Source organism: Bombina bombina, chromosome 4 (genome assembly GCF_027579735.1).
Source record: "Bombina bombina isolate aBomBom1 chromosome 4, aBomBom1.pri, whole genome shotgun sequence".
NCBI classification, from domain to species: domain Eukaryota; kingdom Metazoa; phylum Chordata; class Amphibia; order Anura; family Bombinatoridae; genus Bombina; species Bombina bombina.
In genome coordinates, this window is record NC_069502.1 from 440,231,587 (window position 1) to 440,246,524 (window position 14,938).

The 14,938-nt window shown below is 44.4% G+C and overlaps 1 protein-coding gene across 1 annotated transcript; it reads left to right on the forward strand.

Moving 5' to 3' along the window:
* The first annotated feature begins 4,094 nt into the window (after positions 1 to 4,094).
* On the forward strand, positions 4,095 to 11,400 carry LOC128656398 (uncharacterized). The gene is made up of 2 exons (XM_053710279.1): positions 4,095 to 6,182; positions 9,609 to 11,400. Exons 1-2 carry the CDS (start codon positions 4,289 to 4,291, stop codon positions 10,136 to 10,138), a joined length of 2,424 nt encoding a protein of 807 aa, XP_053566254.1. The 5' UTR covers positions 4,095 to 4,288; the 3' UTR covers positions 10,139 to 11,400.
* Positions 11,401 to 14,938: the final 3,538 nt, after the last annotated feature.

The following is a 14,938-nucleotide window of genomic DNA, read 5'->3' on the forward strand; positions in this document are numbered from 1 at the left end:
GCCTATGAGCCCAGCTGTTTGCAGATCACCTTCATAAGAGCCGACTACAACAGTGCAACTCTCGGCAGGGCCCTCTACCCATTTGATCCCTATAAATGTTATCCTGTATACCAACTATGTTTAGAGAGCAGCATATGTGTATATGTGTCTGTAAATATATATATATATATATACATTTTTTTTATTTATTTATAACATATTTTACCAGGAAGGATACATTGAGATTTCTATCGTTTTCAAGTATGTCATGGGTCCACAAAACATTGCATTGATACAATAGGGTACAATAAAATACAAAAACAATATTATTACATAATATATGCAAAATGTAACATAGAACAGGTAGGAAATATATAATCAATCATGACAGATGCATTCTGTTTTGAGATATCTAGAGAGAGATCTCTTAAAGGATTTTAGACTTGGGGAAGGTTTGAAAGTGTGCGGGAGGTCGTTCCTTAATTGTGGTGCTCTGTAGGAAAAGGAGGATCGAACTGCTTTCTTTTAGTATTGTGGTCAAATCCTGGTCAATCAAATTGCACACTGACCGCAGTCCACTCTTTCAAATACTTGGGTATGTTGAAAGACCCCAATCTATCTTTTGGCCTCCACATAGAAAAAATTGCATCTAAACTCTATCCAAAACTAGGTGCCCTTTACAGAAACAAATCCTGCCTAAGCCCTACAGTAAAGGAAAAGATTGTACAGCAAATGCTGATGCCAATCATTCAATCATTGATTATGGGGGATGTAGTATATGCACCTGCACCGCAAATTCACCTTAATAAACTTAATACATTGTATAATTCGTTCTGCCTCTTTGTGCTACAATGTTATTACAGGACCCACCATTGTGACATGCTAAAAGAACTAAACTGGCTGTCGCTGGAATCCAGATGCATCCTCCATCTTTCCAGCCTTGTGTTTAAGAGCTTTTCCCACCTCCTATAATCTCCGATCCAGTACCAGCATATTATTTAGGCTCCTAATGCTGGTTTTAGGCTACCGCCGGTATTTGGAGTCAGTAAAAAAAAGGTCTAACGCTCACTTTTCAGTCGCGACTTTTCCGTACCGCAGATCCCCTTACGTCAATTGCGTATCCTATCTTTTCAATGGGATCTTTCTAATTCCGGTATTTAGAGTCGTGGCTGAAGTGAGCGTTAGAAGATGATGGTTGCCGGTCCGGATCTACTCTTCTTCCCGGATAGGATGAAGACTTTGGAGCCTCTTCTGGACTTCTTCAGCCGTCGGATGATGGATGTCTAGCCCCCGCTTGGGCTTAGATGAAGATTTTGGAGCCAGGACCGATCGGTGATACCCGGTGAGGTGAAGATAAGGTAGGAAGATCTTCAGGGGCTTAGTGTTAGGTTTATTTAAGGGGGGTTTGGGTTAGATTAGGGGTATGTGGGTGGTGGGTTGTAATGTTGGGGGGGTAGTGTATGTTTTTTTTACAGGCAAAAGAGCTGAACTTCTTGGGGCATGCCCCGCAAAGGGCCCTGTTCAGGGCTGGTAAGGTAAAAGAGCTTTGAACTTTTGTAATTTAGAATAGGGTAGGGCATTTTTTTATTTTGGGGGGCTTTGTTATTTTATTAGGGGGCTTAGAGTAGGTGTAATTAGTTTAAAATTGTTGTAATATTTTTCTAATGTTTGTAAATATTTTTTTATTTTTTGTAACTTAGTTCTTTTTTATTTTTTGTACTTTAGTTAGTTTAATTCATTGTAGTTATTTGTAGGTATTGTATTTAATTAATTTATTGATAGTGTAGTGTTAGGTTTAATTGTAGGTAATTGTAGGTACTGTATTTAATTAATTTATTGATAGTGTAGTGTTAGGTTTAATTGTAACTTAGGTTAGGATTTATTTTACAGGTAATTTTGAAATTATTTTAACTATTTTAGCTATTAAATAGTTCTTAACTATTTAATAGCTATTGTACCTGGTTAAAATAAATACAAAGTGAGCTCCAGTCGGCAGATTAGGGGTTAATGTTTGAAGTTAGGTGTCGGCGATGTTAGGGAGGGCAGATTAGGGGTTAATACTATTTATTATAGGGTTAGTGAGGCGGATTAGGGGTTAACTTTATTATAATAGCGGTGCGGTCCGGTCGGCAGATTAGGGGTTAATAAGTGTAGGCAGGTGGAGGCGACGTTGTGGGGGGCAGATTAGGGGTTAATAAATATAATATAGGGGTCGGCGTTGTTAGGGACAGCAGATTAGGGGTACATAGGGATAATGTAAGTAGCGGCGGTTTACGGAGCGGCAGATTAGGGGTTAATAATAATATGCAGGGGTCAGCGATAGCGGGGGTGGCAGAATAGGGGTTAATAAGTGTAAGGTTAGGGGTGTTTAGACTCGGGGTACATGTTAGAGTGTTAGGTGCAGACGTAGGAAGTGTTTCCCCATAGCAAACAATGGGGCTGCGTTAGGAGCTGAACGCGGCTTTTTTGCAGGTGTTAGGTTTTTTTGAGCTCAAACAGCCCCATTGTTTCCTATTGGGGAATCGTGCACGAGCACGTTTTTGAAGCTGACCGCTTCCGTAAGCAACTCTGTTATCAAGAGTTGCAGTGGCATTAAATATGCTCTACGCTCCTTTTTTGGAGCCTAACGCAGCCATTCTGTGGACTCTCAATACCAGAGTTATTTTAAAGGTGCGGCCAGAAAAAAGCCAGCGTTAGCTACGCGGGTCATTACCGACAAAACTCTAAATCTAGCCGTAAGCTAGCTACAATTTAACTATTACAGGTAAGTATTTAGTTTTAAATAGGTATTATTTAGTTAATGATAGTAATTTTTATTTAGATTTATTTTTATTTATATTAAAGTTAGTGGGTGTTAGCTTTAGACTTAGCTTTAACTAAATAACTTTAGTATAGTGGCAGCGATTTTGGGGGCAGCAGATTAGGGGTTAAAAACAGTAATATAGGTTGCGGCAATGTTAGGGAAAGCAGATTAGGGGTTAATTATATTTAACTAGTGTTTACAATGCAGGAGAGCGGCAGTTTAGGGGTTAATATGTTTATTATAGTGGCAGCGATGTCCGGAGCAGCAGATTAGGGGTTAATAATTTTATTTTAGTGTTTGTGATGCGGGAGGGCCTCGGTTTAGGGGTTAATAGGTAGTTTATGGGTGTTAGTGTACTTTTTAGTACTTTAGTTATGAGTTTTAAGTTACAGCTTGGTAGCGTAAAACCCATAGCTACTGACTTTCAGTTTACGGTATGAATCTTGTAGTTATGGGCTGTACCGCTCACTTTTTGGCTGGACAGGCAAACTTGTAATACCGGCGCTATGGAAGTCCCATTGAAAAAGGACTTTTTGAAAGCTGCGGTAGTTACGTTGCATTACGGCCAAAAAAGTGTGCGGTACAGATAAACCTGCAAGACTCGTAATAGTAGCGGTAGTGAAAAAGAGCCATAGCGCTGCTTTTTCACCCATAATGCAAAACTCGTAATCTATCCGATAATCATGTTTAGCAACATTTGAACTGAGTACAAAGCTACAGATTAAAAGTCCATACCTCAAGGCTGTTGAACTATAGGTCCTTGAATGCTCAAAAAAGCTTTTGGAAAAGTGTTTCCTGATTGACTGAAATTGTAGCAATTTGGCCCTATGCATTGTATAGGGGAATTATTGCTTCACAAATACATTTGAAAAGCTTGTGATAAATGGATTATAAAAGTCTTCTTATAGATCAAAATGGATTAAAAAAACCCCCAGCAAAAATCAATGCAAGGTAATTACAACAAAAATTCTGTGGAATTGGAATGGGTCTTAAAGCGGGTCTAATGTATCTTTTTTTTTTTTAAATATTTTTTTTTAATTGAGGTTGTAAATACAGTACAGCAGACAAGCAGTAGTACAACAATCAGAAATATATGTATAGAAAAGGACATAACAATTGCTTTAACCATAGCATGTGTACAAATATGTTACTTCACCAGGATACTAAGCATAATGTAGAACAACCTCATATTTTTTAGTTTTTAACCAAGAAACATATATAAATCAGATAATCATAGACCTGTAATAATGTATATTAAACATACAATTTCTATATGCATTCAAAGAAATCGTAAATGCAGTGTAGGGCTTAGCATAAGCCTGGAGCAGTCTAAGGGTTAAGGCTGTAGGAGAGTGGGATAGAAGAGAGAGGGCTGTGTCAGGGTGCAACATTGTTGCTATTCAGGGTAGGCCCCTCCTTACCTGTAGAAAAGCTGAATCTTCCCTGGCAACTTCCTCTTCTTCTCTGGATCCTGACTGAAGCAGTTTTGTCCTCATTAGTGCAGACATGAATCGTCCCAGGCGTTCTACTTTGCCTCCCAGACGTTTTCAGACTGACCAAGCACCATCTGGATCTGCAAATGTGACCAGACAGTTAAGTGTTCAATCTGATAGTTTGGATGATTTGGTTATTATCCCCCCAACTCAGTTTTCTAATGTTGTTACTGCTCAGATTCATAATATAGAAGAGCTGGAGTCAGTTAATGATCAGTTAGAGCAAGTAAATCCCCCACAACAGCAAATAAACTTGCCTTTTGACAATATTGCAGCTAGCCACATGGCTTCATTTATCAGTGCTGTTCCTCCCTCAGCAGTGTCTGCAGTATCAGGTTTATTACAGAATATTATTGCAGCAATGGCTGCTTCTCAGCCCATTCCACAAGAGCCGGTTACAACTAATTTTAATCCTACTACCATACCGGTTTTGAATAACCCTCAAGGAACACCTAGGTCCCAATCTGCAATATTGCAGACACCACAGACACCACATCTTACCACCACACAACCTGTTATTTCAGGAGTCTTAACTCCTTGTAGGCCCACAGTTGCTAAAAAACAAAACAAACCACAGCCTCAATCCATTATTCAGACACCTGCGGCCTCTGGCGGTACTCTGCCCGGACGGGACAGAGCTAGACCAACCGTCGCTTCTACCGCCACACCACTCACTAATCCGCGGACACCTTCGGGGACCGCAGGGCCTCCGGTGACATTACTGGAGCCTTGCGGCCTTGCTGAACCCCGACCGCGTGGTGCGCGGCCTATCCCCAGGGCAGACGACATGTTAGTGATGTCACCGGAAGTGCCCATCGGCACTTCCGGTTTGGCGAAACCCCACGCGGTCGCAGGGACATCGGCTCACGGTGCTACACAAGATGCAGGTGAGCACCGAGAGTCGTCCTTGGCCGTGGATGGGGTATTAATAGGAGGGCAAAGGGGCAATAAGGGCGCTAGCATGCAGCGCAAGCAGGCGGTAAAAAAGGCCCAATATTATCAATTGCCGCAAAGGGGCCGCTCACAGTTTAGAGGCAATGCAAGGCAGACAGGCATTAGAAGGGGAAGGGGTGCTCGCACTATTAACCCTATTAGGGCAATGAGGCCTTTAGAATTTGCTCATGGGTTTCATATAAGGAATGTAGTTGCAGCGCAAACACACGATCAGCAGGATTATTCCAGTAACATTATAAGTGATGCAGGTAGCGCAATTTCAACAGCGCAGCAGCAAGAGGTGTTACTCATTAACCCTCAAAGTGCTGATTGTGGCGCAGCTCAGACAGCTGCGCAGCTAGCTGGTTTCATTAACCCCCAAAGGTATGAATGTGGCTTGCGTGATGGTGATGTCTGTCAGACGGCTGCACAGCCAACAGAATTAGTTATTAACACTTTAAGGTCTGAAAGTGGTTTACATGTGGCTGAAACTCATAAATCATCCTCCATGGTGGCGAATGCAGGCTTGCAAGGGGTGAATGTGCAGACAGTAGGTCAGATACAGACAGGAGGTCATGGTCATCTCACTGCTATGACTGCTGCAGCAGGTAATGCATTAGTATCAAATTTAGGCCAGAATGCTAATGTTAGGGCACAAAACAATGCTACTACTATTGTATCTAATCCAGCACAGGATGCTATTTGTATGGCCCAACTTCCTGCTATTGATAACCCACACACACAAGAACAAAGTGCTCGCGAATTATTGTCTCTCTTGCAGGGAGTTCTTCACTCAAAGGAGCCAACAAAGGTCCAGCAACCAACTGCTGCTGTAATTAACCCAGTGGACGCAGGAGCAGCTGCGACCACTTCAAATGGACAGCAGGGCTCAGCCAACGCCATCGCTATTCCCAGTCAGCAGCCAGAACAAGTCACTAGCAACACCGGACAAGGACTGTCTGCTAATTCAAACGGTGAGAATACTTTGTTTACACACGATAACAATTCTTCTTCTGACTCATCCACCTCTGACACAGGGTCAAGTAGTGACTCTTCAATGGGTTTACAAGGGTCAGGACAGAAGAAAATGTTTAAAATGATTAAAACATTTTTAAAGAGGGGGGCTGCGCCAGATAAGAAGCGCGATAGTATGAAGATGCTAGCCCTTCCATACACGGAACCCCTTACAGAGGTCCCGTCAGAATCCTTACCCCCCAGGGCCATTTCTGAAAGACATGCGGCCCTCTATGGCGACGCAAGCCCAGTAAAATTTATTCGCTGCATAAGCATTTGCGCAAAAAAGTAGTAGAATCCACAGAGGTAAATACGTTAATATATTCGACCTCTCTGTGGAAGCTTATAGGCAGAGGGAAAGAAGTGCTGAAGGGACAGGCCCTAAAAAATGTAAGCGCCCCGATACTTTCGATGAGTGGCTGCAATGCTTTAGGGTGTTTTCCTCTTGTTATATAGAGAAATACCCCTCACAGAGCCTGGCCATTCTTAAATACACTGACACCATTCATTGGATTCAGCGTAATCACAGCGATGGAGTATGGAGGGAGTATGATGCAGAGTTCAGAAGAAAGATGGCGGGTAACCCTACCTTAACTTTCGACTCCACAGATAATCAATTATGGCAGCGGATGGACCCCAAAGGGGGTTCCTCCTCCGCCATTAACTCCCCGCAGCAGTCATTTCGTCCCAATAGAAATAGGAAAAGGGGGGGCACATGCTGGCCTTTTCAGGATAAAAAATGTGAAAAGGGTAGCTCATGCGCCTTTAGGCACGTCTGCAGATTCTGCTCTGGATCACACCTGGGTAGTGAATGCAGCAAGCGAAGGGACAATACCACAGCCAATAAGCCCCCAAATACCAGCCTGGGCCAAAAAAGCGGAAACGCCAATTAAGGTTGGGGCAATGACACCCTGGTTATGGACATACCCAGACCAGGGTGCGGCACGAATGTTGTGGGAAGGGTTTTCATACGGTTTCAAAATTCCAACTGTCAAGTTCATTAAGGCCATTAAATTTCATAGGAATCTAATCTCAGCATATCAGCACCCTAAGGTCGTGAGGGAAAAAATTGATAAGGAGGTGGCCTTAGGCCGCATGGCCGGGCCCTTTCCTTCTCCACCTTTAGCCAATTTGGTCATTTCTCCGCTGGGGGTGGTCCCAAAGAAAGAACCCGGAAAGTTTTGTCTCATTCAGCACCTGTCATACCCTAAAGGTAGCTCAGTCAACAATGCTATTGACCCAGAACCCATCTCAGTGCGCTATCAATCCTTTGATAGCGCACTAGATCTGGTTCGGAGGGCAGGGCCAGGTGCTTTATTAGCGAAACTTGACATTGAATCAGCATTTAGGCTTTTGCCACTTCACCCTTCAGTATTCCACCTTATGGGTTGCAAGTTGTCGGGTATGTTTTATGTGGATCGTTGCCTACCCATGGGCTGCTCTTTATCATGCGCCTTATTTCAGGCGTTTAGCAGTTTCCTACATTGGGTTGTAGCTTCTGACGTGGGCAGCGATTCCATAGCACACTACCTTGATGATTTCCTCATAATAGGTAGGGCAGGTTCTAGCGAATGCTTAACCATAATGAACAAAATGCGCAATATTATGAGCCACTTCGGAGTGCCCCTGGCCGAAGACAAATCTCAAGGCCCCACTTCATGTTTAGTTTTCCTAGGTATTGAGATTGATACCATCGCTCAGCTTTGTAGGGTGCCATTTGACAAAGTTCAAGCCATGCTAGAGGTGGTCAGAGCGTCCATTTCGCAATCAGTTATTTCCCTCAAACAATTACAATCGTTATTAGGGCTACTTAACTTCGCCTGCAGGGTTATCCCCATGGGTCGGGTTTTTAACCAAAGACTAGAAAGACAGCTAAGCGGTAGGTCCAACCCGAACTCTAAAATAACCCTGGGGGAGGATTTGATGGCTGATCTGGTAGTATGGGAAAAATTCCTTACACATTTTAACGGGGTGCGGGTATGGTGGTCAATTCCCATGTCAAGTCAGTTATTACATCTTTTCACGGACGCAGCTGGATCGCACGGCTACGGGGCTTACTTTCAGGGAGAGTGGAGTGCAGAGCCTTGGCCTAAGTCCTGGCCCCCAGCGGGCCTGACTCATAATTTAAACTCTCCTGGAGCTATTCCCCGTGGTCTTGGCCGTCGAGCTGTGGGGTAAAAAATTGGAGAATGGGACTGTTGTGTTCTGGACAGACAACATCAGTGTGGTATACGCAATCAATAACTTAACAGCCACTTCCGAGAAGGTTATCACTTTGTTGCGTCACTTGGGGCTGCGCTGTCTGGAGCTTAACATCCAATTCCAGGCCCGCCATGTCCCCGGGGTGAACAATGTAGTGGCCGACGCACTGTCACGTTTTGATTGGGTAAAATTTAGACAGTTAGTCCCAAGGGCAGCTACACTGGGCTTAAGCTGTCCTGATTTCCTGGATAGCCTTGCTTCCGTTGGTTCGATCCTCCCTTGCACCATCCACATGGCACTCCTATGTCCGCATGTGGACTGAATGGGAAAAGTTCTGTAATTCCAGGGGAATTGAGGCTGCTCGGGGATCTCAGGACACGTTATGTGATTGGCTGGTGAGTTTACACACTTCCGGCGTTCGTCAAGGGGCAATACAGTCTAAATTAGCAGCAATATCATTTTTCTACAGGACTTTATCCATCCCTGACCCCACTGACTCATTTTTCATCAGGCAGGTCATCAAGGGTTGGGGTAGATCGCAGCAGCGTAAAATAGACTCTCGTGAGCCCATTACTCGCGAGCGCCTGGAACGTTTGGTCCAGGTGCTCGATGAAGTTTGTTTATCAGAATTTGAAGCCGTGCTCTTCAAAACAGCATTTAATTTGGCCTTTGCAGGGGCCCTTAGGGTCAGTGAATTAGTAGCACCCTCTAAACAGAAGGCTGGGTCAGGGATTCAGTTGCAGCATGTTAGGGCTGCTCCTGGGTCCCTCCTCCTTTTCCTTCCACGTTCAAAAACGGACCAGGATGGAAAGGGAACTTGGATCCCCCTATATCCACAAGCAGTCAGCGCATGTTGCACTGTAAAATGGGTTAATATTTATTTAGCCCACAGACCGCAAGTCCAGGGTCAGTTCTTGGTCCACGCGGACGGCAAATCCCTTTCAAAATTCCAGTTTGGGAGGGTGCTGAAGCTGGCAGCAGTCAAAGCGGGGTTGGATGCTAGCAAGCTGGCCCCACACTCCTTCCGGATAGGGGCAGCTACAGATGCGGCGCAAGCGGGGTCCTTGAGCGAGGACATTAAACGTATTGGGCGTTGGCGACTCCAATTGTTTCAAAAAATATGTCCGGCCAATTGTTTAATGTTTATCGTAAATTTTCAAATACTAAAATATTTGTCTCCACAGGCACTGTCCCAGGAGTGAAGAGAATTTGGATTGTGGGACACTCCTTCGTTCACTGGGCCTCACTTCGCTGTGCATCCCTCCCAATTGGCCAATCCCTAGGTTTTCCCTCCAACAAAGTATCCATTAGATGGTTAGGGGACAGGGGGATGTGTTGGCCACAATTAGCTGGAACATTATCAGAGGCCCTAGTACATTGGGGTAAGCCTCATATCCTGATCCTTCACCTGGGGGGTAATGATGTGGGGGCCATGCCAGTTCTCCAGTTAATAAAAGTTATACAGGCAGACATAAGTTGTTTGAGAGTGCGCATTCCAGGAGTCATGATAGGATGGTCCAATATAGTCCCCCGCCTCCACTGGAGGCATATGTCTGCCCATACGGCGGCATATCGGATTAGAAAAAGATCAATGCATCATTGGCAAAAACCGTCACAGGTTCAGGTGGCTTCGTGGTACGGCACGAAGCCATTTCGGCTGATAGAACTGAACTTTACAGAAGGGATAAAGTTCATCTCTCTGATGTGGGTTTAGATTTATTCATAGGAGATATCCAAAGAGCAATTTCACCCCTCCTCTAAGTCGGGCTGTGGGTGGTGGCGGCAAGGGACCATTAAAATGCTTCCTTGTGGCGGGGAGATCCCGGTCCTGTTGCGTAGGAGAAGGTCGCTAGGGGTGAGTGATGACCACATTTTGGGGAGGAGGGTAGGCCTCACGTGCACGTGACGGTAACCCTCCTTCCTCCCTCTTGAGGGATGGTCACGTGATCTCTGCAACCCCTCAGCGTCATCTCCTTAGGGCAGAGACCCCTCTGCTGCTGTTCCCGTTGGGCCGGGAATCTCCTTGCTGTACTGGGTTAGTTGGTCTCTATGCCGCCATATTCAGTTCTATTGGTTCTACTAGTTGATTTAGGTTAATAAAATTTCTGACCTGTGACGGTCAAAAATTTCTCCCATACAAAGTTGTCTGTCGTTATTCGCACTACATGCACATGTAAATAGTTATTTAAGTTAAGTTATGGTTAAGATTCTCCCTCCTCAGCTGGGAAGGATCCGGTAAGCGTTTAATCCCTTAATGCAGTGTAGGGCTTAGCATAAGCCTGGAGCAGTCTAAGGGTTAAGGCTGTAGGAGAGTGGGATAGAAGAGAGAGGGCTGTGTCAGGGTGCAACATTGTTGCTATTCAGGGTAGGCCCCTCCTTACCTGTAGAAAAGCTGAATCTTCCCTGGCAACTTCCTCTTCTTCTCTGGATCCTGACTGAAGCAGTTTTGTCCCGCCCTCCCTCCCCTTTTGTTACTGGTTCTTTGCTAAATTGACGGCAATTCAATGGCAGGGCTATGGCTACTCACCCTAGGCCCCTATGCCATTGCTGTAGTTTATAGATCTCCCCTCTCTGTTATGCGGTTCATTTCGGCTTGGTAACAGAGAGATCCTTATATCAGGTGGAAGATCTTTGTGCACCCCGGCGGCGGGGAGATCCCGGTCCTGTTGCGTAGGAGAAGGTCGCTAGGGGTGAGTGATGACCACATTTTGGGGAGGAGGGTAGGCCTCACGTGCACGTGACGGTAACCCTCCTTCCTCCCTCTTGAGGGATGGTCACGTGATCTCTGCAACCCCTCAGCGTCATCTCCTTAGGGCAGAGACCCCTCTGCTGCTGTTCCCGTTGGGCCGGGAATCTCCTTGCTGTACTGGGTTAGTTGGTCTCTATGCCGCCATATTCAGTTCTATTGGTTCTACTAGTTGATTTAGGTTAATAAAATTTCTGACCTGTGACGGTCAAAAATTTCTCCCATACAAAGTTGTCTGTCGTTATTCGCACTACATGCACATGTAAATAGTTATTTAAGTTAAGTTATGGTTAAGATTCTCCCTCCTCAGCTGGGAAGGATCCGGTAAGCGTTTAATCCCTTATAGGAACTCAAAGTAAAGAAGATCTAAAAAGTGTAAATAAGAGCATAGCAGAGCCACCTAAATCTGGGTAACTAGTTTGGGGAGGATTATAAAGTGCAGTATGTTACGAGAGAAACCGCGCTATAGGACCCTAAACACCATTCCCTAGTGTCAGGGTTCTATAGGTGGGAAAAGGTGAAAGGGGAAGGGGGGGGAGGAGGGAGGGGGAAGGAGGGGGCAGAGATCAATCTTGTAACGTACCAAGGCTCCACCTACAATCTGGTGACATTAAGAACCTTAATCAACCCTATTTAGCATAGTGGGGTATATCAAGGAAACATCAGTTTTGTAAGATTTTCGTCTTCTACTAATCAACTACTGCTGATCTTACTAACAGCTGGCAACTTACCCTAATGCTATTTTAAACTAGGAGTCCACGCATTCAATACATAAAAAATATACAATATAAAATGGATAACAGAAGAAGAAATGCAAAATCCAAATCAGAGTAACCCCATTAAAGTGGTGCACCTGTTTCTGTAACAGCGAGGGTAACATAAAATGCATGAGTGCTGCACAATAATATATATATATATATTGGTATAAGGGAGAATAATTCTTATTGGCTGGGTGTGGGCCCTACACCCATCAACCGAAGAACCATGAAGAAACTCAAGTGTCCATAACCATAGGGAGAATAATATAAAGAGTGTTGTGAATGTTATTACCCAACTAAGAGTGTGGATTAATTAGGTGCACCTAGTATTTAACCGCTTGGAGTACAAGGTCAAACCCCTTTTATCTCTAATTGGATAAATAGAGCAACTGGGCATATTAAAGTAGTGTTTTTGTTAATGGTTAAGTACCGTTTATGATAATATTGCTAAAATTGTGAGGGCAAATGGAGGTGGGCAGACATGGGAAGAATAAAATAAGTGACCAACCTTTGGAGCAGAGGTATAAACAACAAGGAACAAGGACGTTATGTTATTGGCTATAGGGCTTCAGAACAACAGATCCTCATAAGAAGCCAATGACCAGATATCTTACAAATAAAACATACACACACTTGGGATTCTATGACCTGTGTATCTCCTGCTCAACAGTCGACCTAAAACAGTATGAGAAACAAAAAATGCAGGACTATAAGGAAAACATAGCAAACAGTAAAAAACACACTATATGAGTCTGTTTTGCTGCTAGTCTCAGACATATAGCTAGCCCACTCCGGTTCTCAAGGGAAACATGGAACTCTCCTCAATCTCCAGGAGGAGCCAGATACAGCGCTCCTCTGTCAGGCCTTGCAACTGAAGAGTATGTGCCTCGGAGGGGGAATGACTGCTTGGCAAGCTGAAATCTGCACATATAGCTGCACATAGTAAGGGAAGGCCGGTAAGTCTGCAGTCACTGTGTCCCAAATATACCCCATCTCCTGACCTCAAGCACCTTCATGAAACACCACACCTCCGGGCTATGTTGTTGTAGCGCAAGAGGTAATGAGTGGTTCGGGATGATCGCCCTGCAGTCCAGCCAAAGAATACTTGTGGAGTAGGATAGGGTCAGCCTTAACATGTCGTCTTACTGCTTCTGGTGCATTATGTGATTTTCTCTCTGTGGCTAGTGTAGAGGACAGAGTGGCGAGCTAGCAAACTTTAGGATATTGCAGGTATATTTCCACCTCGCAAGTGCCTAACTTCAGCCACAAGTCTAGTTTCCCTTTTAGAGAGGGAAGTCTCGTTCTGAGATGTGTCCCCGCTTTGCGCTAATCCGCTTGAAAGCACATCCCCCGGCTTGGAACACTCCTGGGTCTTCCTCAGCAGCTGAATCTAGAGTGGACTGTAGAGGCATAACTAGAAACCACAGGGCCCAGGTGCAAGAATCTAAGAAAAAAGGAGGTACCCTGTGCCCACAGTCTGTGAGATGGTCTGACCCCCTATTACTGTATATATTGACACTTTTTAACCCACTGTACTGTATATAGTGAATCAGTGACACAGTCTGTAATCTGTCGGTGAGATGGCTGCCCTACCCGCCCCAGTACTTTATAAAGTGACCACAGTAGTCTGCGACATAGTCCAGCCCCCCGTACTGTATATAGTGGTACTGTATAGTGACACTGTTTACCCCTGCCCCACCATGCTGTAGTAACAAGGTCTGTAATTTTCTGGTTCCACAAACATACACACACACACATACATGCATAAATACACACACACAGTCATATACATACATACACACATAAACACCAATGGGTAAAACAGAAAGACTAACCCCTGAAGTCAGAGACACTAGTGAAGCATCATGTCACACTCACATGATATCAGTGCAGCCAGTGGCAGGTCAACGTTTGCGAACCTCTGCATCCCCTGTAGTTTCGCCCCTGGTGGACTGCAAATTCTCCACAAAGGATGACTGATAAGTCTGCAAAAGAACCCTAATGCCGTCTAATATTTAGAGAGCAGATACAATGGTGGTCTTGGGGACTATAATGCAGCTGTGGTTTGCCACTGCATGCAGTTGAAAGATGGCCGCCCTCACAAGGCCTCACCCTTGACTCAGCGATGTCCCCAAATCACAAGGTCTCTTATTCAAGGAATGTGGGTTGGTAGTCACAATGTAATCATCAATTAGGCTGAGCTGAATGGCCTGAGGTGGGAATTGAAAACAGCCAGCTAAGAGTTGCCATATAGGTTAAGAAGCAGTGGTCATTAACTATCGGCTGCAGGCTCGCTCATGTAAGCCTGCAGCAAAAGATGCTCCAAAGCTGCATTTGCAGCTTCTTAAATGGGGCTCATAGGGCTTCTTAAATGGGGCCCATAGGGTAAAGCATCGACAAACTGAAGAGAATCTATCTTTCTGGCCTCACCAGACTTGCAGTCCATTGGCCTGTTGATATATTCTATAAAAGGGGGTGGACCCAAAAAGTGCCATCTAGTGGCGATGTGTCTCCCATAGGAAATAATAGGGATTGTGGCATCGCTACTTTTTGGCACTTTCAGAGGGTGGGGGCCTTACTTGAAACCAAACACAATTTCTGTGTAGAAACACTTAAATATTACATACCTAACATTATTGTAACTAAACCTACACTACCTGCCTCACACTGTAAAGTCTCTCCACTGAAAAGACAAACATGGCTGAAGCCCTACACATAACCTGTACTTCAGAATGGAATACAATGCACTACTGGAGAAATATCCCAAATAAAATGTAGGGTACTCCCCTGGAACGCCCAGCTAACTCCCACAGAACCCCTATATCTAGGACATGACTTCACTAGGCCTGACTAATAAAGAAAAAAACTCCACTATAGGAGTTATATTGATACATGTATATACAATGTTTAAATTATATGAATTTCCTGTATAGTGCATATTAATTGTATTACAAGTATTGTATAGATTTTAAACATGTTTTTTAACATGAAAAAAGCATGTTAAAAGTCT